Source organism: Betta splendens, chromosome 9, assembly GCF_900634795.4.
Source record: "Betta splendens chromosome 9, fBetSpl5.4, whole genome shotgun sequence".
In the NCBI taxonomy this organism is placed as follows: Eukaryota; Metazoa; Chordata; class Actinopteri; order Anabantiformes; family Osphronemidae; genus Betta; species Betta splendens.
In genome coordinates, this window is record NC_040889.2 from 20,924,166 (window position 1) to 20,950,442 (window position 26,277).

The following is a 26,277-nucleotide window of genomic DNA, read 5'->3' on the forward strand; positions in this document are numbered from 1 at the left end:
CGTCTCTGTGGCAGTGAAGGGCAGCAGCCTGCTCCTGGCCGGCCTGGCACTGCTGAGCGGCTCGGATGTATGCAGTTGTCATGACTTCAGTGTTTAGAAAGAAAATTACAATGTCATGTAACTGAAGGTGACAGATGATTTCCTTTCCTCGGTAGGTTGATGGGACCAAGTGGGATTCGTGAGCTGAGAGGACGTCATTGTAAAATTAGTTCAGAGATGCATAAAACCCTTTTTCTTATCCATAAGTGTATGTAATTCCAATCAGTAAGTACCGCATGGCACTAAGAGGACAGCACAATATTGTACAACAATGGATGTTTGGCCATTACACATGGTACAACAAAGTAGGATGGTGGAGGTTTATTTGAATGGCACTATTCATCCTTGCTGTTTTTTAAAAGCCACAAGAATGGTCTAATGCTGTTAAGCACAGTATAGTAACAAGACTCAGACCCAGGCTAATTTCCTTCTAAATGAGAGTTTATGGCTGAAACAGCCCTGAAATCACTGAAGTAGATCTTAATATGAGCATAAGGGCTGTCAGGGATAACTGTGTGTGTGTGTGTGTGTGTGTGTGTGTGTGTGTGTGTGTGTGTGTGTGTGTGTGTGTGTGTGTGTGTGTGTGTGTGTGTGTGTGTGTGTGTGTGTGTTTGGGGGTAATGGGTGGATGTGCTTGGGTTGTGCAGCGCGTTGCATTTCAGAGACAAAGGCAGAGTTAAAGGGTCAAACTAACGGCAGACAGGGCAGTCCCGGGTCAGAGGGCTCACACTAACCTGATCTGAGACGCCTGTTTATCTGCTGACCCTCCAACCATCACTCAAAGGACCTGCGCTACACTGTACTCTCGCTTTTAGTCGGGGGTCAACAGCTCAGTGCCAGTTTTCAAATGTGCATATTTGCATAAAGGAAATAGAAATGCAGAATTTCAGGGTTTGCAAGAGACTCTGTTGGATCAAAAAGGCAACACCAGACACTTCAAGCTCTGCAGTGGAAGCTACGCTTAAAAAAAAAACAGAAAAAAATAGGACATGTGAGATGTGAGCAAGAATAATTGTTTTAACTCTTAACATACCGCCGAGGTCCCAACAGCAGCAGCCAAACACAAATGACAGGGTGAAAGGGATAGAGGCGCTCCCACAGCGGGTGGTGGTGGGGGCTGTGGGCCGTCATGGAGCCAATGTCCTGTCTGATTACAGCCAGAGGACTGGAGCGGCACGCTAATCCTGCACACACACAATTATGGATGGACGCGCACACAAACGCACACATCGCCACACACACGGACCCATTCAGTCGAGAGATTACACCCGGACACCCTGACCTCGGTCCGGCCCCTTGTCCAGACAGGACACGGCATAATGATATCACTGCCAGCAGGACATCACTTTGTGGCTCTGCTTGTTTTCTCAGTGTAAAGAGCGGCTGCGGTTTCACTCTGTCTCCTGGTTTTGAATGAGGAACATTGTCGGGTCATTGTTGTGCAAGTGTCCAGGCCACAAACACAAGCCACATGTTTTTATCCACTAGAGTCGTCAGCTTGAGACAAATTTACTGAAAGCAGCTTATTTTGAAAGAAAATCAACACTTTTTAAATTATGACTCCAGGTTGATGTGTTCTATTATAAGTCCACAACTGAATATAATAGATTATATCCTTTATTATTACAAAGTGGTGCTGTGAGGCACTGGTGAATTCCAACACCAGCCTGCTGACACACTCACTATAACAATGCCAGGGATGATGCTGAGCAGGTGTGAACTATTTCCATGGTTACCGTCGTAGTTAGCATGCGTGTTAACAATAGCTACTGTACGGAGCATTAGCACAAATTATGGCCGAGGCTGACGGGAGTATAAACCAGAGTATTAGACAACTTTCCATTTGTGACCTAATGATGGTGCTGCAGCACCATTCACTCATTCTGAGAGGGACAGACTGGATCAGAATGGGGGCCGTGCTCGATCCGTGTGTGAGGAGTCAATCAAACATATGTAAAATGTGTTCATGTTGTTACTAAGCGCATCTGGTGGTTTGCGTCTCGAGCAGCAGCTCTATTCAGAGGTCCCAGCGTAGCGGAGCATCTCCGGGCCGGGCGTTCCCCCATCTCTCTCGCTGCATTTTCACTTCAGGCTTGTTGCTACTCATGTACGATCATGTCTACAAACACGCCAGACAAGACCGCTGCTATGGGACAAACACAAAACACAAACATCCATAAACAAACAAATCCACTCACCCGCCGCATGCACACGCATCCACACACAGCACCCACTCGGCCTGGTGTCACAGCCCATTGTTTGCCAGACGCAGCATTGTTTGGGTCGTTTTCGGTGCATTTGTGAGATCTGGTCCTGTAAATAATAGATGGTGTCAGAGAGGCTGCCGGTGTCTCTGTCTGACAAGGCATTAGCATAAACACAGACTTCCTCTCAATATCTGTTTGCACCGCGCTGTTGACCTTTAATTATGGATGTCTAAATGTTTGTTACCTGTTCACTGGCGTGTGTGTGTGTGTGTGTGTGTGTGTGTGTGTGTGTGTGTGTGTGCGCGCAAGCAAGCGACAGATAAAATCCAACCTTCATTTGTTTTATAATGAGAATATAAGGAGAATAAAATCAAATTGTCCTCAAATTAAAAGGATGAAGCATGAGCAGTCCTTTAAGTAATAAATCGCTTCATAAGGTAAGTGCAAATGACTTTAATGAGTTAAACAAAGACATGAAAAAACTCAGTTTTTTCGCTGAGCTGAGAATTATTGTATTTTGTTGATATTTTTTTGAAAATCAAGTCACATTTCATGGCAAATGCATACAAGGCTGTTGTATTTCTCGCCTTCTTTGCTCAGCACGTGTTTTTGAATCCTCCTTCTACCCTCGTACTGTGGAGTAAAAGCTGTCTTCTTCTCTCCCTCCACCTCAGCCGTTAAAAGGTCTGCTGGTGTTGACACGGGTGTGATTTCTCCATGTGCTCAGCCTCATGCTGTGCCCATCACCTGACACAACATGCTTTTATTATAATAGCATCCTTCCATTAGTATTAATAAAGTGCTGTGTGTGCTGCTACGCGTCCATTCATCAAAAATGGATGGAGCAGCATCTGGGCCTGCAGTTATCTGTGTTGTTGTTTTTCCCCTTCACTGCCTCTTGGTCATGTCTTCTTCCTCTCCCATTTTCTTTGCTCACTGCGTGTGTGTGTGTGTGTGTGTGTGTGTGTGGTTCTGCTGTCACTGTAAGCTTCACTATCTTTGTCACACCTGGCAATTATTATGCAAAAATAACTGCACGCTGCATTTACAAGTGTGTAAAAGCCTCAGTCCTCATTCACGCCAGGACGCTGTGCTGCCCTCAAACACGTAACGTCACCATTAGCTCGGTCACACAGAGGTGGAAACAAGACCTTTCAACGGTGAATAATCATCATCATCATGACTAAATGGCAGCATGATAATATTTAAGCAGGTGCTTTTATCATATTTCACGAACATCAGCTGATCAAATGAACAGTTTACCTTCAAGTTGACATGTTTATGTTCTTGATCACAGATACATCCATAAGAAACAATGTCACCGCAGGATGATTTAGTATCTGCTTTTATAGCTGCTGTGGATCTAATCCGTAAGATCAGCTCCAGTTTTCGCCAGGAATCTTCTCAATTAGACTTGACTGACACAGATGTTTAAGACCTGTCAACTACTGTAAGTGAAAGACAAAAGCCCTAAGTGAGAGTTCTGCCAGCAGCCATTGTTTCAGAGAGGCTGGAGCGTAATTCTCTGTGAACTAGAGGTCGACTATGAGGCTCAGCTGTTGAGAGATACTGACGTGTGCGGCATGTTCCTTCTCCCCCATCTGCACTGTCTAGTAGGTCAGTATGTAAACAACCTGTCTGATTCCACTAAATCCTAACGTATTAAGCACAAAAATGACACCTAATATCACACCTAAGTGCTGCTGAGGCTTTGATGAAGCTGGAAGCACAACACGTCGCACACACACTGACACATGGACACAAGTATTGACATGCTGTTGAAGACGTGCCTGAAACACCATCCGATGGGTGAAATGACACATCTGCCTGTGGTCAGCAGGTGTGAATCCAGCCTTATAGGTGGCATGTGCCCAAACTGAGACATAACGAGGCAGAACTTGTGTTTGTGTTTTATGCTTTGCTTCTGGTTTAATTAGATTAAGCCATTAATAATTAATTGTCTAATATATTTTAATCTGACAGGTCTAGACTTAAATTAAAGGGGGTTTTCATCGTTTTAAAATATGTTGGATGAGTTATTGAATTTCTAAATAATCATACATACCCATATTAGCTAATCTTTATAGGCTGAAAATAAGAAACCCTGCTTTATGTGTAAGGTAAATAAAAACTAAAATCTTGTTTTGCCTGAGTTTTTGCTTTACATTTGTTTGTCTAGACTCGTCGAGCTGCAGTGGAACTGTCCTGCAGCTGTTGGCAGGCTGCGTTTCCGTTTGAAGCCGCAATGTGCCTTTAAAAGGGCCTGGTTTGCGTTGCCATAGAAACCACGAGCAGGACGGAAAGTTTGAAGCGGTGACCCACGAGAAAAAAAAAACAGTCGTACTGTATATCGACATTTCTTGAAGCACTGACCGACACCAAGGCATGAGCCATACGCCCGTCGGCGAGGAGCCCGGCGCTCGGTGAGTTTCAGCGCGTGCGGCCGCAGATGCGATCAATCTGAGCGCTCGACGCTCATAACTTTCTACCGCCCCGCTTCGGTGCCGACAGGAACGGGACGGCGCGGCGGAGCGCCGAGGCTTCGGTCACCGACCTGACCAACGTCATGGTGGAAATGCAGAAGGTGCGCGAGGGGGAGAAGGAGGCGGACGCGGCGCACCGCGAGCGCGTCAAGGTGAGCGTCGAGCGGCGCGGCGCGGCGCGGCGCGGCGGGGGGGGCTGTGGGCGAACGAACTCCGGGGCACTGCCAAGTAATAATCCATGTAGCAGAGAGTTGCATTTAATTTTTAAATGTACATTTACACAAATGTTCCCTCCAGTTATGGGCCAGTATCATGTTGTGGGTCCGACCATGACTCATTGCTGTGTGTGTCGATGCAGGCGCTGGAGAGTCTGGAAAAACACATGCAAGAGATGCAAGAGAGCTACGCAAGTGCACATGATTCCAAGTGCTACGATCTGTGTCGCAAGGTAAGAAGGTAAAGAGGGCGGCGCGCCGGATTCCGTCTCCATGGACAGAACCCAACTAAAACCCTCTTATTGTCCTGAAGCACGAAGAGGCTTCCCAAGCTGCTGAGAAGGCAGAGAGGGAGCACCGCGAGAGGCTCCAGAAGGAGGCCGAGCTGGAGAGGCTCAAGGAGGAGCACGCTCAACTGCTGGAGAGGAAACGGGAGGTGGAGGTGAAGATTCAGAGGAAGAGGCCGGTGTGGAACTTCATGACGGACGTGCTGAAAATGACCACGGTGCTGTGAGAATCCTAAATGCTACTATTTTATGTCAGATAATATGCTGGAACAACTAGTTTTCATACTTGCGTGTGTGCGTGCGTGCGTGCGTGTGTGTGTGTGTGACAGTTTAAAGATATAGAAGCATACACAGGTTATTTGGGGAGTCTCCTCCACTTCAGGGAGCAGCTCTTTGAGAAGTACAGTGAGATCCAGAAGCTGGCAGACCTGCTGAGAACATCTCTGGTGGCAATGGAGGACAAGCACTACTTGGTCCAGCTTGAAAATAACAATAAGCTTTCAACGCTGCAGACCAATCTGGATGAGACTCTGGCTGAACTTCTGATATGGGTACTGAGGCGGGATGTGAATCCTGAGCTCAGCGTGTGATCCTCTGTGTGAACTCGACGTCTTCTTGCCGTCACGCAGGAGAGCGAGTGGAACCAAATTCGAGAAAAAGCTGCCAAAAAAACCCTCCTGCTCGGACAGATCAAGATGGCGGCGCTGAACCTCTTTGAAATGGCAGGTGAAGCGGTGGACGACAACAACATCAGCATGAGCGACACGGAGAAACAGCTGGACAAAGTGGGTGACGCGACCGACAGAGCGGAGGCTGCAGCACAAAGCAGCACAAAGCGTCCTAACGTCTCCATCCGTCTTCTCCTCAGGTCCAGCTGTTCATCCGAGACTGTGACATTATAGTGAAAATGTACGAAGCCGCCTGTGAGCGAGCCAAAACTGCAAAGCTCAAAAGGCCGACTGGAACCCGCAGTAAAAAGGTTTAACCCACTGTAAAAAGGTTTAACCTGCTGTAAAAAGGTTTAACCTGCTGTAAAAAGGTTTAACCTGCTGTAAAAAGGTTCAAGGTAGTTACAGTGTGCTACTGTAAATTTGAATTCAGCCACTTGGTCCATTAAAGGCTGGTTTACTGGATGCACCAATGAACTTCACAATAAACTTGAGCCAATTAGTGCCTTTTAATTAATACAGTTTATACTATATATTATAATACCTTTTATTTGTTAAATCAGATTATTTAGTCAGAACATGTTTCAGATTTGGACACCTGCGTAACCAAAAACACATCAAACTGCAAAAAATACTGTCTATGCAAAGATCCTTCTGATGTTTCCTAAATATGGTGTCTGATTATAAATTATGAACTTATCCTAACGGTGGTAGTTATGATTTTAAATGTAATCTGAGCCCGTTTTACAGTAATACTCGCTGCTTTATACACGTTCTAACCCATATATGAGGTCAGTCAGAACACAAGGCCCGTACTGCCTCCCTGTGGTCAACACAACACTCACTCACTCAATTCATCCTGGGCCTGCTCGTATTAAAATGTAAGTGATAAAATAGGTTTAATTGGTTTATTTCTTCTTGGCTTTGCCCTTTTTGGACTTCTTGCTTTTGCCTTTGTTCCTCAAGGCCTTGCGGACGCTGTAGCCTCTCCACCAGGCTTGGGCGAAAATGGCAGCTTTGGTCTTAAGCTCCAGCGTCTTCAACTCATCCTTCCTCTTCTCCTCCAACAGCCGACGCTTCTCCTGGACCTGGTCGTACTCTGCCTTGAGTTCAGTAAAGGGCACCTCCAGCCTCCTCAGCTCCTCCTCATCCCTTTCTTTCTCTATTTCGTTGAGCTCCAGGTTGGCCTGAAGTAATGGTAACGTAGGATATGGAAGAGAGAAAGGTGGTTGTGGAAAATTAGAAAGTTTATCTGTTACAGCTTTATATTATGAACTTCTGACAGCATAGGTTTTATTATATATTTGGGTTTGTACCTGTTTTTTTTCCATCTTCTCGTCAAAATCTTGGAGCAAGTATTCAATTTCGTTCTCCACCTTTAGATTTCTCTGCCAACAAAGAACAAGAAACGCAGCTGAGATGATTCCTAATGAACGGTTTATTGGGAAGTGTTATGGCGCTCACCTCCTGCAGTACTCGCTCAGTCTGCCTGTTTTCCAGGGCCAAAGCGCTGAGCTGGATTTTGACTTGATGGATCTCCTGTTGCAGTCCCGCCTGTTTCTTTGACATGCTGACACGCGGGGAGCCCTGCTTGTCTGTGAGACGCGACACGTCTGCTCCTTGTGGGTCGTTGTCTCGCAGAGAACCCTTCAAATGCTTTATCTCGGTTTCTATCTCTTGAATCTACGGCGTAAACAGAACAGAAGCTGAGACATGTTTTTTCTCTCTCTTGCTGTTGAGTTAACATCTACTTTGGTGCCTCACCAGTGAATCTGCTTGTTTCATGGCCGCCCCCACTTTTTCCTCCTTTGAAACCAGCCCCTCCAGGCTGAGGGCAGGGGATGGAGACGCCTGCTTGTAGAGGTCCAGCTGCAGCTCCTCATCTGGACTCCGCAGCAACCTCTCCACCATCTGCCTGTTAAACACCTTAAGTCCTGCAATTAGTTTGCGCTCGTTCTCTCCTAATTCTATTTCTAGCACTTCCCTCAAACCAGACATGGCGTCTGAACGGGAGCGGAGAAGTCTGAGTATATCCCTGACGTTGTTTTTGATGTTCCTCTCAATCTGATGACTCGCTCTCTTAGCCGTTTCGTCATCTTCCTCTTGTTCCCCCCCTGACTCCTGCTTCACATGAAGTCCCTCCAGCCTCTTGTGTAAACTTTGATGCTCTTGAAGTGCCTTGCTCAGCCGCTTGTCCATTACATTGGATGTGTTTATATGGGAGATAGCAGACAGAGATGCTGCAATCTCAACTTGACGGATGCAGTTTTCCAGTATGTTTGAGATGCGTCTCACCTCAACAGAGAAAAGCTTCTGCTGAGACCCTTCATGAGGGTTTAGAGCATCTTCTGATTTGGGTCTCATCAACAGTGTTGTCTCCTCTGCAGACATGCTAGATGGTCGGAAATGAACACAGAATCAACTGTATACAGTACACTCATTGTCCAATTTATTAGGTACAGCATCATTCAGTCCAATCCACTACAGCCAGTCTACAGTGCATTTGTTCTACCTAGTATATAAAATTCTAGTCTCAACTCTAGTACTGCCTGATCTGCTGACTTGGTTTATTTGGTATCTGTTTACTTTTGCCTCGTAAACTCTTTCTAATATAAATCTAGTCGATGCTGTTGTTAACTTACCTGTAGATGTCTGTGTGGGAAACCCGTTTACTGTTTTATTTCTCTGTTACTAGGATACCACTGGTTTCAAAACAATGCTAAATACAGCATGCATGTATGTATGTATATAGGAATAGCTATATGTTCATTAACCAATAATGGCAAAGAATTTTAAAAAAACACTTCTAGGCTAGTCTTGCTTTTTCTTTTGTCTTTGTTTTTTTTTCCAAATTCGGGTCGTAAATCGATGAGCTTTTATTTTGAAAAAAACTCAAGGGTCTCCTGCTTGCCGTAAAACGGTTCAGTGTCGCAATAGTTTGTTGATCAACCAGCAATAACTACATTTTATGTCGAGCTTTTTTTTGTTCATGGACTGTTATTTTTTTCTGCGGAAGTCATAGATTAGAAATAACTCTACAAATATATTTAGGCTTAGTACGTAGTTCTAGGAATACGCAGCGCTCATGCCGTCCAGCAGAAAGCCCCATGTTATGGACGCAGACGGACTGTCTCGGCTTGTTTGCCTGCACGACTCTAGCTCAGTTTATTCGTTGACAAATTCGTCTCACACAGCTTGAACGTCGCTTGCCCCTGAGTTGGACATTTACGCATAGCACAAGGTAAAAGGTCAGTTAGCTGAACACTCGGCTTGCTAGCTAGCACTTGCTTTTAGCTTTAGCCCTCCACGATGAGCAGCGGTGTTGCTATTCGCCTGTCAAACCCGTAGCCCCACATACTGTAGACGGACGACCGCCTGGAGCAAGTGCGGCTGAACTTGATCCCATCGGGGCCGCTGACAGCCCGCTTAGCTGGCGACATGGAGTCTGACGACGATGTGCCCCTCATCCTAACGTGGGACGAAGCTAACAGCGGTCTGCTCAACGAAGACACCGAGAGAGGAGACGAGAGTAAGTTTGTGGCCGGTGCCGCTCGGTCTGCGGTAGCATCGTTCTCATTTGCATTCAGTTGTTTATCAGCTGTTGCTATCTGAGGACTGGTTTTCAGTTATGTCTCTTCTAGAGAACTTGACTCAACTTCGGTCGGGCTGTGTCACATTGATTATTTTTTGTAGTTTGCTACTATGATAGTAGTGATAAATATAATTTCAGGCACATTTGCCATCACAGCAGACTACAGGCTTCTTTCAGGCTGTCTGGGTCGTGGGACCACAATTTAGCCTCTATGGACTGTTGTATGTTTTATTTTATAAAGCAGTAACTGCTTAAATAGTATATGTGTATATATTATGCAGTGCTGGTATATAACTTCTTTTGTAATTGTCAGAAACAGGCCTCATCTACTTACCGTGTTTGTAGTCTGGAGCTGTTTCATGTTGTTGACAGTCCGCTGCATACGGTCCATGCTGCATGTCCAGTCCAGGCTGCTTTAGTAGAAGATGGGGACCTTTGGTCAGACTCCGGGGTCACGTGTCTGCAGTATGTATGGGTGTCCATGCATCCACTCAACATTGTAATCCGGCTGCCTTTGTGTCCTAAACATATAAGCTACAAATAACCCATCGCGGAAAGTGCTGCCTCAGCAGACTGTGCTCCCATCAGCCCCTCCCTGGTGCTCACGGGCAGCATTTGTGCCTTGTGTGTGTCTGTAGCCTGTGGGTGCGTGTGTCTGTGTGTGTGAGCCCACTCGGTCATTTTCCCTGGCTCTGGAGGTGAACAGAGAGTTTAGAGTAGTCTTTCTTCAGGACAATGGGGAGGGATACACAAGAGGGACGTATCCCACCGTGTTCTGTTTGTGTTAGAGGCTTCAAAAAAGGGAGTTTGAACCTGGACAAGGAACAATGCTGACGTCTGGTGGAAATGATACTTCAAGGTAGAAGTGTGGAGTTTCGTTTCAGTGCTTTTGGTTACCATCCTTCAGATCACTACAAAGCTGGATTTTCCTATACCTGGGAGCAACAGTCATGACTGCTGAGTGTGTTTATGTTTCTATGGACCAAAGCCCACCACGTTTTTGTCGGGGAGCCAAAAACATGTTATTGTACTCAAACAAATGAGAAGTTGGACTGGCCGACAGCTGACACGAGGTACACTCCCATTCGAATAACAGACTGGCTGCTGCTGCACTGGAATTTGATCTTCACACTTGAGCTCAATCTGCTGCTGTCAAGGTGGACAGGAAACATCTGCGTGACTGCATTTCTGCCGTGTTTTTTCTCAAGGGCTGGTGCCTGAAGCAGAAACATGTGATGTACAGTGTGTGAGAAACGCTTCCAGAAAAACTTGCGCAGGACCAAACATCACGGCTGCAGAGGGACGCGTGGAGGGACTGTTCATTCAGGAGAGAAGCAGCTTTATTATGAGAGATCATGCTGGAGCGTCTAAACAGAGGGTCTTGGATTTTGTCTTTTCCAGTTAATTTTGTAAACGGCGCAGTTTCCTTTTACTGTAGCACAGAATCTGTCGCGTGTCCTTAGTCTATCTGTGGCAGGAAGGAAACACAATAAGCAATGCGAACGCAGCACTTTCCTTCTGACTGGCAGCGCTGGGTTTAAAGTTGAAACTCTGTTGCTAAGGCTGAATCATAGTTTTGTTTGCATTTGACAACTTTTAATAGCGGAACCTCTCGTCAACAAAGAAGCCAAAGATGTTGTCAGATCATGAAAGCTTCTGAATGGTGTTCTGCCTCCAGCTTTGATCCCACAGCCTGGATATTTCCCAATCTGTGAGGACTAACATCCGGGCTGTATTTGTGTCTCTGGACTTTGCATTAGGTCCGAGTGGAATGTTTGGACATCTGTATCTCCAGATGTGCGTAGATGCGGGAAGAAAAGCTGCATACTGTGGATGACACACACACACACACACACACACACACACACACACACACACACACACACACACACATACATACAGAGCCGTGCAGCTGACGTCCACGCAGCCAATCAAACTGATCAATGGAGTGTTCATATGGTCAGACAGCTGGTCTTCATGAAGAACTGTCCTGTAATGAAAATCCAATAGTGATCTCCTCCTATTCCTTACAGTTAGATTCAAACTGCATTGGTAGGTGCCCACTCCTTAATGTGGGTCAGTAAGATCCACATAGTTTGTAATACTTTACATAGGTGATTGTCAAGGTTGCATTAATTGTCTGACTCTTCATGTGCTTTTCCAGATGGTGGCAGCGGCAACTATGACATAGTGAATAATGCAGTGGTCTCAACACCTGGCCCACAAAATTACAGAGCGCAAAATGTGTCTTTACGGCAAAGCTGGGAGATGAACTACCAGGAGGCAGCGATCTACCTGCAGGTACAGAGAAACTGGGCTCACCTTGTATAGTAACACCCGCTCTGTGCTCACCCTCAAACGTCTCCCTCATCTTTAGGAAGGAGAGAACAACGACAAGTTCTTCACCCACCCTCGGAACCCGAAGGCGCTGGCGGCGTACTTGTTTGCCCACAACCACGTGTTCTACATGATGGAGCTGCTGACCGGCCTGTTGCTGATGATGCTGTCCCTGTGTGAAGCCCCCGCCGTGCCTTCACTGCGCCTGGATGTCTACGTGAGCAGGCAGACACTGTAGTAGAAACTCCAGGTTTTCTGTTCAAGCTCCTCAACCTTCGATTCCTCTGCAGGTCCATGCTACGCTGGAGCTGCTGGCTTTGGTTATTGTGGCGTTCGAGCTGTGCATGAAACTCCGCTGGTTGGGCTTCCACACCTTCATACGACATAAAAGGACCATGGTGAAGGTAAGTGTCGGATGACAGACACTTTCTGGGATTGTACTGAGCATAAAGCTTAGTCTCTCTCCAGTGGGAGCGATCAGGGTCATCACTTTTACTACTTTTGAATGCAGACCTGCGTGTTGCTGCTACAATTTGTGGAGGCCATCGTGGTTCTGATAAGACAGACATCTCATGTGCGAGTGACCAGGGCTCTCAGACCCATATTTCTGGTGGATTGTCGATACTGCGGTGCAGTGCGCAGGTACACAACGGCCTGGACAAACACACAAACACACTGAATCATATAATCAGTTCAAAGTCATAATCACACAATAAAAATGTCTTTTCTCTAATAGAAACCTGCGTCAGATCTTCCAGTCTCTTCCACCGTTCATTGACATCCTCCTGCTGCTGCTCTTCTTCATGGTTATATTTGCTATCTTGGGTAAAAATCCATTTAAAAGCATTTTTCATGTTGCTGCTTATTTGTGCATTGTGGTTAATTAGCAAATCTTCTCCTCCAGGTTTCTGTCTCTTCTCTCCAAACAGTGCTGACCAGGTAAGGTTGAGTCTTTGCTTTATATGTGACACATTTGGGAGCTGGTGTTTCTACTCTTTCTACTGTTTCCAGTTGCGCGTCCATTGTGGTCTGATTTCCTGACTTGTCTTCCCACCACAGTACTTCAACACCCTGGAGAACAGCCTCGTCAGTCTGTTTGTGCTGCTGACCACAGCCAAGTAAGCACGGTAGCACAAGTACTGTTAGATTTTTGTCACACTTTTTGTCAGTACATCCTCCTTTCAGATGAAAGAACTGGCTGATTCCACTGTCTTGGCTTCCTCTTTCTTGTAGTTTCCCTGATGTGATGATGCCAGCATACTCGAAGAACCGCTGGTCCTGTGTCTTCTTCATTGTTTACCTCTCCATAGAGCTTTACTTCGTCATGAACTTGGTACAAATCAACGCAATATTTTTATGAATTCAATTCTGTGTGAATTAGAGATTAGTTTCCTATGGGTTTGACTGCACTGTATAGTTCTCTGCCCCCTCCAGCTCCTGGCTGTGGTGTTTGACACATTTAATGATGTTGAGAAAATGAAGTTTAAATCTCTGTTGCTTCACAAACGCTCCGCCATCGACCACGCCTTCCAGCTGTTAGTCAGTCGACAGGTACAGTTTGGCCTCACTGAGTTTTCAGCCTGAGTGATTTGTTATGTGACGCCGCTTCTACAATGGCTGCTGCTGTCGCGTTCTCCTCCAGAGGCCGATGGGCGTGTCGCTGAAACAATTCGACGGCCTTATGCGGTTTTACAGGCCACGCATGTCTGCGAGAGACCGCTTCCTTACTTATAAAGCACTCAACACCTCAGGGACTGCAATGCTCAGGTAACTGTGCCCAGACACACTCCAAGTCATTCTGTGTTTGGCTGCATCGTTTTCATGCATCCTCTGCTTTAGTCTGCAGGACTTTTATAAATTCTATGAGGTCATTGGCCTTAAATGGAAGGTGAGCAGCCATATATATATATATATATATATATATATATATATATATATATATATATATATATATATATATATATATATATATATATATATATATATATATATATATATATATATAAATACTATGCAGTTCTAAAGAAGTTTGACAGTTTACTTTATATACATAATTTTGTGTTCAGGCACGACGCAGTGGTGAACACTGGTTTGATGAGCTTCCTCACACAGCCTTCCTTATATTCAAAGGCAAGTTTTCTGTTCCTCCTCTCATTATTGGCCTTTCCTTACTTTATTCTCACCGCTTCTCCTCTTTGATAGGCATCAACCTGCTTGTGAAATCAAAGGCCTTCCAGTACGCCATGTGTAAGTGCAACCGGTAACAACCTCCCAAGCACCAAGGCACAATCTGCCTATAAACCTCACGTCTTGTTGTTTTGCTACTGTAGATGTGGTGGTGGCCATCAATGGTGTGTGGATCCTGGTGGAGACGTACACACTGAATAGTAAGATCTGTTTCCATGTCATAGACACGAGTGAAGGAAAACCACTACCGATTTCTCACCTTCTTCGTCTCCTGTAGGTGGATTTTCCTGGTCCAGATTTGTTCCCTGGAGTTATATTGTTTTCCTGACCAGTGAGTCTCACTAGTGAAACTAGTCACACAAGTGAAGGATTTCAAGTTATAATTATTTTTTAATCTGTTATGTCTCTTATCTTTTAGTTTATGGTGTAGAGGTGTTATTGAAAATAACAGGATTGGGGCCCATGGCTTATTTCAGCTCTGGCTGGAATCTGTGAGTAAACCCCATTTAGTTTTAGTGTCACTTCTGGTTTCAACATGTGTCTAATCTTGGTTCTGTATTTTAGTGATGTGTTCATTTTCTTGCTCACAGGTTTGACTTCTCTGTGACGGTGTTTGCCTTCTTGGGGCTGATCGCTCTCGCGTTCGACATGGAGCCATTTTACTTTATTGTTGTGCTCAGACCTTTTCAGCTGCTTCGGTGCACCTTCTGTTATTTTCTTTAAGATTGGTGTAAACATTTATCCAAGATGTCAATATCACACATAAAAATATTGCTCTCTTGTCTCTGTCGTCTCTTATAGGTTGTTTAAGATAAAGCAGCGCTATCGAAATGTGTTGGACACCATGTTTGAGCTCTTCCCCAGAATGGCAAGTCTGGGCTTGACATTAATCATCTTCTACTACTCCTTTGCAATAGTAGGAATGGAGTTTTTTGCAGATGTGGTCTACCCCAACTGCTGCACGTGAGTAGTTTCATCATCATTTGTCACGATCACAGATACATTCAATATATGTAAACACAAATATTTTCTGTCCACTAACTCTTCATTTCATCAATATCCTTCCTCAGCAACAGCACAGTGGCAAGCTCCTACCGACAGCGCAACATCACAATTGGCAATAAAACCGAGTTGGATGAAGGATATTATTACCTTAATAACTTCAACAACATTCTCAGCAGCTTTGGTAAGGAGCTGTTTTTACAGAATAAAGCTGAACATGCACTATTTCTTCATTAGTTTAAAGTTTTTTATTATTATTATTTTTTCTTCTATTTTGCAGTGACTCTGTTTGAATTGACTGTTGTCAACAACTGGTACATTACCATGGTATGAGAAGTCTTTATTAACATCTGCTGCCTTTCATTACTCAATAAAAGATGATTAGTGACCACTGTAGTGTGGTCACTGAGCACAAGGTGTCTCTGTTTGACTGCTCTTTTGTTCTTCGTCTTCTACAGGAAGGTGTAACCTCCATGACCAGCCACTGGAGCCGTCTGTACTTTATGACCTTTTACATAGTTACCATGGTGAGTGCTGTGTTGCGTTACTGTCTGTATTGCGTTAGTGTGCATCATGTGTGATTTGTTGTCTGCGCCTCCTACAGGTGGTGATGACCATTATTGTAGCATTCATTCTGGATGCATTTGTGTTTCGGATGAACTACAGCCGCAAAAACAGAGAGCCACTGGAAAACCCAGAAGGTGAGACTGAGTGTGCGTTGGGATCTTTGTGTGAACCTGCATTGAGTGTGTAAGACTTAAACGGCTGTAATAAATGAGATAATCAGCTACTGGTGCTGTGTAAAAGTATCATGGTTAGTGAGTCCCCATAATGTATGTATTTGTACGTACCCCAGATGAAAACGGAATAGTGTTTGAAGTAGAAGTAAGTCGAGACGAAGCTCTGGCCACGCTGGAGCTGTACAAACAGATTTGCCCAGGCCAGTCCTCCCTCAGCTCCCTGACGAGGGTCCTACAGGCTATGGACAGAAGTGGGGTGGGTACACACAGTAACAAACTGTATCTACTCTTCACATGCAGTCTCACTCCGTCCTTCTTGCCTTTGTGTGTGCAGCACACGTCTCTGGTTTACCTGGGCCGCAGGTCCAGGACCAAGAGTGACCTCAGTATGAAAATGTATGAGGAGGAGATGCAGGTAAGAAGCACGAGGTGATTATGAGCGACCGTAGTTCTGTTTCGGCCTTCTGACGTTTTCCGTGTCTTGCTTCCTCAGGAATGGTATGCAGAATACTCCAGGGAAAGCTTGCCTCAACCTGACCAAAGCCTGGAGCGGGAGCTGGACAGTCCCGTCTCTGACCCGTGTCCCTTCCCAGAGCCTCGGCTCAACTCTCACACTGGACCTCGCAGCATCAACTGATGCTCAGTGTGCATCATCTCAGTATTTTTATAAAGCTAAAAGTATTACTCGAGGTATTCTCAAGTTCAACTGTCGTTATCTGCCCCGGTGGGAAGCTAGTCTGGAGACTGTTGGACTGATGTGACAGTGAGGCTGGTACTGAAGCACTGCAGTTACAGTTCCTGTGGCTCAGATCGGTGCATTGAGCACTGCCCCTTTTCATTGGTGTTTAAAAGAGTCTGGCAAATGTTGAGGGAACCTGAACTACTACATGTTGTGTACATGTACTGCAGTAGGCCTCTTGTGACTTCACATAGAACTTAATCCTGATGCCGTAGTTTAATAACGGCTGATATTAACAAACACTACTAAGTTCTCTAAAGACCAAAAGAACCAAGACTTACACTCCTTTTAGCTCAACCCAACAGAATAACTAGTGTTATTTCTGGACTAATGTGTCAGCAGGATCAAAGTATTTTACTTTTATATAACTTCTTTTTCTGTATTGTATTTGAGTTAGTTAAAAAAATAAATACAAAAAATTAATAAACAAGTTAACTTAAGCGACTTAAAGTGTTTTTCCATCACTTAGTATTTTATTTATATATATATATATATATATATATATATATATATATATATATATAAAAAGCATCACAGTGCTACAGACTGTAGAAACAGAAACCAAACCAAATGATTTAATTACTTAAAAGCAGCACTTTAAAAGGGTAATTACAACATTTTCATTTACAGTAACTGAAGTTCGTGTCTTACATATATGTACAAAACACGTACTTAAAACAAAAGGGTGAAAAAAGGCACAGTGGGATTAGTTTAAACTCTCCCTGAGCTATAAAATGTTTGTCACTTTTTTTGGTTGGCTTCACCAACGAGCCAGAGGTCGACTTTACGTAATTAGACAAACTCACTCTCAATTATTTTAAAAACAGTGCATTAAATCAAAGGCAGAAGATGATGTGCAGCCTCCATTCCAGTGTGTCACTCTGCATCATCATCCTTTGTTTCAGGCCTCAGTGTCCTGTCTTTACAGTGTGGATCTTTCCAAACTCCGCGAGCAGTGCAATGACAAGGAAGACGGCGTAGAACGAGAGCAGAAAGATCCCGTAGGGCCGACCCAGGTGAAAGCGGCACAGCGGGACAATGACGAAGGACAGGACCAGCGACAAACCCAGCGAGCCGACCAGAATCCACGTCAGCAAACCCTGTAGTTCAAACTGAGAAGAGAGGAGGAGACGGGCCGTGTAGCTGCACTTCCTGACATTCCACAAAGAAATAATGAAATTCTGATCTGTGACTGAGGATTACCTGTACATTTTCATGTGTTTTAACCATCTGCACCAGACAACCCAAACCTACTCCAATCAGCATATCTGAAGGACGCACAGTCAAGGTTCATTCTTTAAACATTAACTTTCTTTAAATTACTCTGCTCTGAAGCTCGATCAGGATACTGAAAATGATGCCTCCAAAGCAGGCGGAGATGGCCATTCGTGGGTAACCTTGTCGGGCGATGGTGATGTCAGAAAAACAGTCTGAAAAGGGAAAACGACACGCACACGTCACGCACAAACACAGGACTGTGGTCTGAGAGATGAGCGGGGACACGGGTAAAGGTTTAACCTCCGATGCTGTTGCCCCAGGCCAGCAGCGTCAGGCCCAGTACAGTGGTGCTGAGGCTCAGCACCACCCCGAGCATGTGGAGGAGGCTGACCACCTCAGAGGCCAGCGCGCTAATCAGCACGGCACTCACCACGAAGCCCAGCAGAGAGAGCAGCTGGAGGAAACAACGAGGCAAACTTAGGAGTCGCAACATTCCGCTTCAAAGCTTCTTCGTATATTATTTATGAAAATACTTACCGACTGATATTTGGGAGGGTGGTCGTTGGTGGTGGCGCAGAAAACGATAGCAGAAAGGAAAAGTCCAAGCAGAAAAACCAGCAGCCACAGGGGAAATTCGCCTTGGATCATATAAGTGCCATCTAACAGTTCAGAACCAAAATATTAGAAAAGAGCAATTCGCCCAAGTGTTTGACTGCAATATGACACACTTACATATTCCAGACTGGAAGGTGAACACGCACACGAGCGGAGCAGTGATCAGATGAAGGCAGTTCAAAGGGCGCCTCCAGTTCTTGTCCTCTTTGTCAGGGTCCACAACCGGGATGCAGAGCAGCAGCAGGACCTCTACGGGTGTCTGGATAACGCGTCATGTCATCAGTCCGGTTCCTCCATGTGAATGATGGACGCCATGTGTCCACCAGCAGACCCACCTTCAGCACTTTAAGCAGCCTCCAGCTCCACGGTTTCCTCCTCCACTTCCTGTTGTCCACCGGGTTCAGCGAGCTCAGCAGGATCTGACTCGTGGACTCAGAGTAGGGCAGCAGCGGCCTGTACTCCGTCGCGAAATCAGCCCCGTTCCTCCCGTAATCTGGTTGCACGGCTCTGGAACCCAGGCGGGGAACGTCGTCATCGTCCGACGAGTCCGACGAGTTAAACTCCACTGCTGCAAAAGAAACCAAAGTCATTAGTGAAGCTGTTTCTTCCTGTTGTATTCTTAGAAGGGGGAGGGGGGGTCCAACCTGAAATATGTGAGGCATTCTGGACACTGGTGTTGGTTGCATGTTTCTGCCGGTTGTAGACGTACGCGCTGACGATGACAGTGATGACATACACCGCGTAGAGGGCCAGGTATCCTGGAACAAGACAATTTTAGAGCCCATGTATTTTAACATAGACCTGGCTTTCATGCAAGAAGCCCAAACAACGTGTGTGCACTGTGTTTGCGTGACGCGTACCCAGTATTTCTCCCAGCGTGGTGGTTCCCCTGTACAGTATCACAAACGTCCAAAACACCGCCACCATGTAGAAGATGACGTCGCGCAGGAACGGACGAGAGGCCACGGCAAAAGGTTTGACCAGCGCCACGCTGCCGGCGACGACCGTGGTGACGAAGATACCGGCGCCTGTGGAGGCAGAGGGCGTCAGGCCTAACGTAGGCCGATACCATTAATTATGTGTGTGTGTGTGTGTGTGAGTGTGAGTGTCTGCCCACCGAATAGAGCTCCCACAGCGAGGCCAGCCGTGTGTGGGTAGGAGAAAGCCGCCATGGCGCTGAAGATGTCCGGGGCGCCGTTGCCCAGAGCCAGGAACGTCACGCCCTCAGCACGGACGACAGTCAAGGAAGAGGATCCTGGGAAAAACTAGCTGACGTCTAAATAACAAACCAGGAGTCCGCAGACTTGAACGCACCTCCAAAGATGCAAGTAAAGGATACGGCAACGTTGTGCGTGAGGTGCAGGCTGGTGGAGATGGTCGACAGGTTGGGACAGAAACTGCGAACACACGGGTACAAAGTAAGTGACCTGGGCTTGAAGCTCAAATAGCATCCACATATTCTCTTTGTTTCTTTGTCCAATATTTAAACAGGTTCCACGGTGAACTGCAGCGTGTGAAGTGACGTGGGAGGATCCAAAAAAGCAGAATCTGTGCAATGAACTTCCTCAAACTTTCGTTTGAGGAAATCTCAAGTGAAACAGTGATGAAGAACTGCCTGTAGTCTTGTGACTCATGATGGGGGGGGCTGTAAAAGTGGAATTTCTGCAGCTCTGTAATAATGGACAAATTACTAACGTGAAGTGTTAAGATACTCTGGAAAGATGACAGACACTCACAACTTAGACGCTGCAAGTCCAAGGACAAGAAACAAGAAGAGCAGCCACAGAACCTGCGGAGACGCAGAGGAAAGGAAGGTCAGACGCTTTGGTTGGAGCTGACGATGATGATGATGATGATGATGATGATGCGGCAAAGTTTGACTGTGATAAAAGCGGCCCAGCTCCTACTTCTCCTTTGAGAGAAGTGGAGAGAAACTGTCAGAGAGCGACACGACACCCCGGGACGTTGACAAGTCACGTTCCTCCGCAGCTTCCTCAAAACACAGATCTTACACAGAGCGTGACGGCGAGGGGCGTGAGGCTGGGGGGCAGCAGGCAGAAGGCCACCTGCAGGTAGTTGATGAAGCCGCCCTCCATGTCACAGTCCGGCGTGTCCTTCACGAACGCGCAGCGGTCTGCGGCGCTGACGTTCATCACGTCGTGACACTAAGCAAACACATTAAAAAAAAAGAGCAAAAACATACGTTTTTATTGCTCTTTGTTGACAGGACCCACAAATACAAAAAACAGGAACATGGTTTCACTGTGTGGTGATGAATCCGGCCTGCTGTACTTTGCACCTGTGCCAACCAGTGGCTCTCTGTAGATCTTTACATACACAGTATGCTTTAAATACACTCACAGGCCACTTGTTTATGGTTATAATGCACTTCAGTACAACTCCACTGACCCCTAAGGCCTTAATAATTGACATATATTGACAGTCCTATTCACTTTCAACTCCTTGCTTGTCTGTAAACCAAGGGTGTGATGGGATTTTAGATAACAATAAGTATGCAGATAAACAGTATTGATCCCACAGTGTGGAAATTCAACAGTTAAAGCAGCTACAAAAACACAGTAAGGTGCAAAAACAATGAGAAATAGAAAATGTGCAACGAATAAAAAACATTTTACACATGAAGTGTCTAGGATAAAGTGTAATCATGAATGCAGGCTACTGCATTCATTAACTACAACAGTAGTGCTTCATCACAATAGGTTTATTGTAGATCATCTCCAGCCCCTACGATGAACAGCGCATCACAAGGGACAGACCCCGTCCTCAGTAATGACCAACAACAACACACTGATGTGGGGGGTCAAGGAAATACATTATACATTCATGCCAACGCGCTCCTTTCCGTCATGTGACCGCTGCAAAGCACCTGACGAACTGCCAGCTTTGAATAAACCGCTTACAAATATTAAAGCCAGAGCGGAGATCGGTTCACACGCATTAGGAAAAAAACAGAAGAACCGAGTTGAACTCAAGTCCCAGTCAGAATGTGTGAAATGTCACCGACCTCATTGTTGTTGACCTGAACCATCTTGGCCAGTGTGTTGTCAAGCTGCTTCCGGAGCTACCTGGAGGCTGAGGTGAGCGGCTGCGGACGCGGACGCGGACGCGACGGCACCGACAGCGGAGACGGGAAAACAGCGACAGTCCCGATCCACTTTATCCTGGAGCCGCGTCCATGCCGCCGCTGCGACTCCTGCGCTCTGTTGTTTACTCCTGCGATCCGGATCTTACCGAGTCAATAGAACCGGAAAAGGGAAACATAAATAAGCCCCAGATCCAGTTCTTATAATGTTACCGCCTACAGCCTGGTCGCGAAGCTCCTCGTGAATCCGTGTAACTCTAGCCTTCTCCTAAGCCCCGCCCACTGTCATTCCAGACACGTGACGCATTCACGGACTTTTTTAAAACTCAGACCTATCGGACCAAAGCTACGTTGATATATAGTGCAAAAAAAAATATAAAAAACACATACATGCACAGAAAATAGTATTGGACCATAGGCATTATTTTATTTATGTCAAAAGCGTTCCATATATATATATATACACAAGTAATAATTCAGTGTTACAGGTCACTTCCTCCTGCCTCTGACCTTTGCTTTCATGTTACGTGAATCCTTGTTTACTCCTGTTCTTGAAGTGTCTGGTGCACCCAGGCCCCTCGAATTACTAAAAATGACGTCATATTCATTCCAGGTACTTCACCTTCATAAGTATATCAGTGTCATCATCTAGTATTTTCAATATGTTTTACATAAAGAACACGTTGTTTTTGCTCATTTAGATCTTCAGTTTTCCATAAAATACGGTCTCAGTCACTCAATAATTAAATGTAGAAGGTCAGAACCAGACACAGAATCATGAGGCACATTGACGGCAGATCAGGGGGTATATTCAGACGTTCAGTCTTGGGTGGGACGATCATAGACCAGCGCAGAATCGAGTGGTGGCGTGTTGGATTCATAGCAGCCTCTGGCTTGTTTAGTCACTACTGGACACAGCTCCTGTTCACACCACCTGACGAAGAGAAAAAAAAAAACAATCAATGAAAGTAAAGTTCATGGTCTAATTCGTAAACCCAATAAAAGCTGTTTATTTAACCTGAGAGCTGCGTATGTGTCCGATGGGGAGGATCCTTTCCAGCATGCGTGGTCAATGAGAAGGGCACCTGGCGATGGGAAGGGAAAACGTTTGCCATTTCTATTGCATTCCTCACCGGTGCCGGTCTGGTGATGGTTCTCTGCTACTCACCTGTGTACGTGCGAGCCAGACTGTATGCTAGGTCTCTAGCAGCCAGTTCCAAGTAGCCAGGTGCCCTTGTAGCGGCTAACTGAACAAACCCGTGCAGTTCAGACAGAGCATCATCCACGGCCTTCACAGCTGGAGCCAGTGCAGAGACGCCCGATGCACCTGCGAGCAGAGTCTACAGGCAGAGGAGAATGTTCACAGGAGATCACAGTAGAATGTTGTTCCTGCTTGACTGGATTTTCCTCCGCCACCGTACTTTGACATGAGTGAAGTATGCATGAAGGACCATTCCTGAGCTCCGAGCCACGCAGCGCAGCACATCCAGAGACAGAACATTTGTTGTTCCTTCCCATATACTCAACACCTGAGAGGAAATAAGACAGGAGTTGGCCTCTTGTTGGGGTCAGGGACTGTAAAGTGTTGGAATCAGGGATTGAGGGCTCCTGCTATACAGGATGGTACTGCAGTTGGTTTAGCTGTTATCTCACAGTCCTACCTGTGCATCACGAAGAATTCCTGGCAATCCAGTATCCTCCATGTAGCCCTGACCCCCAAAGCTTTCCAGACCTTCAGACACTACAGCCATTGCCTGAAACAAAACAAGACCGGGCTGCCGAAGGCTGCTTTCTGGAACCAGGTAACTTTAAGAAAAAGTCCTACCTGCTTCCCAGTGTACAGCTTGACCACAGGCGTGAGCAGGCGTAACAGGTGTGCGTCGAGCTCCGACGCCACGCCGGTTTCCTCTCGGCCCAAAAGGCGACACGTGTCCATCGCGAGGAGAAACGCTCCGCGAGTCTCCACCTGTCGGCGTCAGACACCAACAGTGAGGCATGACGGGAAACAACGCTTAGAGTGGTGTCGCTTCGCCGCCGGCTGCCGGCTCACCGTACCTCCATCCTAGCGAGCGTCTGCATGTGCAGCGGGTGGTCCTTCAGAAGCTTCCCAAAGGCCGTGCGGCGCGCGGCGTAGTCCCGTGCCAGCTGGACCACCCTGGGAACACACGGCCACAATGACAATCGGCTCATGCTTCCACGTGGTCAGAAATGAGCTGCAGATGACTGGGGTCCTGCCTTCTCATTGCAGCAACTGCAGACACGCTGTTGTAGATCCTCGTGATAGTCAGCATGTTAGCTATGGAGGCTACTCCTCTCCCTTCCTCTGACAACTGCTCACAAAGACAGAAACAAACATAACGTTTCTGAACGATAATGTTATGCACAAAAAATGGCTAGTTCAAGCTTTGAAAAAAATTTTTTTTCTCATTTGATTGATGAAACATTTTCCACTTTGCAGAATGTAAACTGAAAATTTAAGCACAAAGCCTTAGTTTGAACAACACGGGCAGTGCCTGACCCGACGTTGCAATGACGTACCCTGTGTGCTGGCAGGCCATCCAGCAGTAGCTCAGCGGTCGGCACCTGTCTGGTACCCAGCTTGTCCTTCAGCCTCTGCACCTCTATACCTCGAAGCCTGCCGTCTTCATCCCGACTCACGTTTGCATAGAACAGAGACAAACCCCTGCTGCCCTGTGGGACAGAGACAAGAACACATGCTGCACAGCCGATGGAGTGAGGTCTGATGATAGTGGAGTGACGGTGTCCAGTCTGAGCTGCACCGGTGTGGTTGCTCCTGTCGGGTCCTGCGCTCTGGCCAGCGTCAGAGTCATGTCTGCATCGGTGGCAGAGGTGAACCATTTGAAACCGTGGAGCCTGTAGGAACCGTCCGACTGGGGAACAGCTACTGTCTCTGTGCCAGTGCCTGAGGACATGGAAGACAGCGAGAAGCAAGTCAATGAGGATTATGAAAGTTACCGTAGCTCCGTGTAACAAAACTGACCAGATTGACCAGATTTCCATTTGTATCTCGATAAATGTGTCACTACTGACCAACATCAGATCCTCCCTGTCTTTCTGTCATCCACTGTCCAGACGTCCAGAAACGTTCAGGCTGACGAGTGGTCAAGCGACTGTAGGCTTCTTCTACAGGCCACGAAACTCCTAAGGACTTTAGGAATATTATTTATTTATCAGCTGTAGTGGTGTTAGACATAGGCACATGAGTTTGCTTGTATTCACACACCTGGATGACTTTGGCCGCGCCATCGGTCATGGCCAGTGGACAGGTAAAGAGGCCAGCAGAGGGACAGAAGATGTACAGCTTGCTCATTTGGTACACACGACTAAAACACAAGCCGTTAGATCAATGAATCAATTAGAAACTGGAACAATCTTTACTGAACTGGAATATGACACAGTAAGAAGTGTGAACACCTCCTAACCTCCACTCTCCAGCTGGCCTTTCGTATCCAATGGCAACCATTCCTTCCTGTGCTGAGAGGTCTTTCATGCGTTTCCAGGCTGAGGAGGTCACAATGTGGTCCACTCTCCGACCCCAGGGATCAAACTGCACCAATCGTGGGGGGTTGACCTCACACTGTCTGCCCCACGCATCCACCTCCTTCGCAACACGCTCCCCAAATCCACACAGGTCTGTAAGTACTGCCTGTGAAATGTACACATAGAGACGTACATTCAAAACACAATAGCTGCTATAAACGTGTCTCAATATAGTTAACATAGTAATAGTTCTCTATGGTAATTAATGTGCTGCCTCCTGACCTCCTCTGGCAGGTGCCTCCTGAGGTACCCTCTGAGCAAGGCATCTTCCAGGAACGGGTTCTTCAGCATGGGGCTCTCTTGGAAGAACGTTCCTACTCTGGCTCTGGAGAAGGGCAGGTCGCCCGACGGGTCCCAGGTTTGCTCCTCATCAGACCTCCTTAGGCCGGGTTCAGCTACGCCTGCGGACCTGAGGCGGACGAGTGGTGGAGAGACAGCTCCCCTGAGCCTGCGGGTCAGGAGGGCTCTGTACATGGACATGGCTCAAGACCTGGAATACATATATCATAAAATATATCCTATGAAAACACACAATAGGTTTTTAATCATAATGGACTATAACATTCCCATTCGTTTTCAGGCTCAGAAACAGTTACATGACAGCTGCACAAGATATGCAAAAAGCACAAAATTAGTAAATATATATGCTGAATAATAATCCAGAGTTGCTCACAATAAACTAGGAAGCCATATTTCATATACTTTGAAGTAAACAGTTCGATGCGTAACACTAAGAACATCACTGTAACAGAAACTGGGTCGAAGTTCATTCCTTTCTGTTGTCCCTCTTATCGCAGTATTAGATTCACACTTTGTTCACTTAACAGGTTTATATAATTTACATAAAGTCAAATACTTGATCTATGCGCCACAGCTCTGCTGTAACAACAAACTGTTTACATGATTTATAAAAGAGACACGACACAAGGAGCCGAACTCTGCAACCACAGCGGTAGCAAGCTAGCAGCTAGCAGACTACGACGCTTGTTTGATCCGTTCACTAAAACGTCTGTACACACTGGTAAGAGACTTATGCCACATATCAGCGAATCATGTACAAATCAGACTTACAAGCCTCATAGATCTAAAGGAAGTGCTCTATTTTGAACCTTGTCCGAGCCGTGTTTACACTTTTGCACCGCTGCAAACCGTTGCCTTCAAAATAAAAGCCCTGCTCCTCTTGGAGTCAGAGAAGCCGCTGCTTCTGTCAGCTGCAATCATTGATCCGTTACATTACATTTAGTCTCAGCATTTATTGTTGGCTCTAATTTTCCACAGACAGTT

General features: G+C 46.2%; 5 protein-coding genes across 9 annotated transcripts; 2 read left to right on the forward strand and 3 right to left on the reverse strand.

Annotated features, from left to right (window-relative positions):
* The first annotated feature begins 4,496 nt into the window (after positions 1–4,496).
* On the forward strand, positions 4,497–6,598 carry cfap73 (cilia and flagella associated protein 73). Of its 2 annotated transcripts, none has more exons than XM_055511278.1 (8): positions 4,497–4,669; positions 4,758–4,881; positions 5,088–5,177; positions 5,258–5,449; positions 5,561–5,782; positions 5,861–6,016; positions 6,100–6,210; positions 6,251–6,598. In XM_055511278.1, the coding sequence occupies exons 1-8, from the start codon at positions 4,632–4,634 to the stop codon at positions 6,254–6,256; spliced, it is 939 nt and encodes a 312-aa protein (XP_055367253.1). In that variant the 5' UTR covers positions 4,497–4,631; the 3' UTR covers positions 6,257–6,598. The 2 variants fall into 2 exon arrangements, with proteins under 2 accessions (XP_055367253.1, XP_029019098.1); XM_029163265.3 differs by having other exon boundaries at positions 4,498–4,669; positions 6,100–6,230; positions 6,271–6,598.
* On the reverse strand, positions 6,394–9,963 carry iqcd (IQ motif containing D). 3 transcript variants are annotated; one of them, XM_055511276.1, is made up of 5 exons: positions 9,826–9,963; positions 7,664–8,291; positions 7,364–7,582; positions 7,216–7,287; positions 6,394–7,086 (listed from the first exon to the last, which is right to left on the reverse strand). In XM_055511276.1, exons 2-5 carry the CDS (start codon positions 8,288–8,290, stop codon positions 6,808–6,810), a joined length of 1,197 nt encoding a protein of 398 aa, XP_055367251.1. In that variant the 5' UTR covers position 8,291; positions 9,826–9,963; the 3' UTR covers positions 6,394–6,807. The 3 variants fall into 3 exon arrangements, with proteins under 3 accessions (XP_055367251.1, XP_055367252.1, XP_029019094.1); XM_055511277.1 differs by lacking the exon at positions 9,826–9,963 and adding an exon at positions 9,258–9,398; XM_029163261.2 differs by lacking the exon at positions 9,826–9,963 and adding an exon at positions 8,542–8,682.
* On the forward strand, positions 9,294–16,940 carry tpcn1 (two pore segment channel 1). Of its 2 annotated transcripts, none has more exons than XM_029163259.3 (26): positions 9,294–9,428; positions 11,656–11,792; positions 11,869–12,045; positions 12,119–12,232; positions 12,340–12,470; positions 12,565–12,653; positions 12,733–12,767; positions 12,888–12,946; positions 13,062–13,161; positions 13,263–13,379; positions 13,471–13,595; positions 13,668–13,716; positions 13,895–13,958; positions 14,031–14,075; positions 14,159–14,215; positions 14,293–14,346; positions 14,434–14,506; positions 14,606–14,713; positions 14,817–14,978; positions 15,086–15,201; positions 15,298–15,344; positions 15,476–15,544; positions 15,622–15,718; positions 15,874–16,013; positions 16,092–16,172; positions 16,251–16,940. In XM_029163259.3, the coding sequence occupies exons 1-26, from the start codon at positions 9,338–9,340 to the stop codon at positions 16,392–16,394; spliced, it is 2,481 nt and encodes an 826-aa protein (XP_029019092.1). In that variant the 5' UTR covers positions 9,294–9,337; the 3' UTR covers positions 16,395–16,940. The 2 variants fall into 2 exon arrangements, with proteins under 2 accessions (XP_029019092.1, XP_029019091.1); XM_029163258.3 differs by lacking the exon at positions 9,294–9,428 and adding an exon at positions 10,030–11,543.
* A 103-nt stretch (positions 16,941–17,043) lies between these two features.
* slc8b1 (solute carrier family 8 member B1) lies at positions 17,044–21,706 on the reverse strand. The gene is made up of 14 exons (XM_029162473.3): positions 21,355–21,706; positions 20,342–20,494; positions 20,066–20,118; positions 19,669–19,726; positions 19,447–19,552; positions 19,190–19,357; positions 18,974–19,087; positions 18,665–18,897; positions 18,447–18,588; positions 18,252–18,373; positions 18,015–18,168; positions 17,846–17,926; positions 17,700–17,764; positions 17,044–17,608 (listed from the first exon to the last, which is right to left on the reverse strand). Exons 1-14 carry the CDS (start codon positions 21,376–21,378, stop codon positions 17,405–17,407), a joined length of 1,677 nt encoding a protein of 558 aa, XP_029018306.1. The 5' UTR covers positions 21,379–21,706; the 3' UTR covers positions 17,044–17,404.
* Positions 21,707–21,834: 128 nt separating this feature from the next.
* Positions 21,835–26,207, reverse strand: LOC114862304 (acyl-CoA dehydrogenase family member 11-like). The gene is made up of 15 exons (XM_029162472.3): positions 26,065–26,207; positions 25,216–25,483; positions 24,876–25,099; positions 24,677–24,776; positions 24,484–24,601; positions 24,213–24,355; positions 23,971–24,123; positions 23,668–23,762; positions 23,488–23,587; positions 23,258–23,398; positions 23,094–23,186; positions 22,854–22,961; positions 22,601–22,772; positions 22,451–22,517; positions 21,835–22,366 (listed from the first exon to the last, which is right to left on the reverse strand). The coding sequence occupies exons 2-15, from the start codon at positions 25,471–25,473 to the stop codon at positions 22,252–22,254; spliced, it is 1,887 nt and encodes a 628-aa protein (XP_029018305.1). The 5' UTR covers positions 25,474–25,483; positions 26,065–26,207; the 3' UTR covers positions 21,835–22,251.
* Positions 26,208–26,277: the final 70 nt, after the last annotated feature.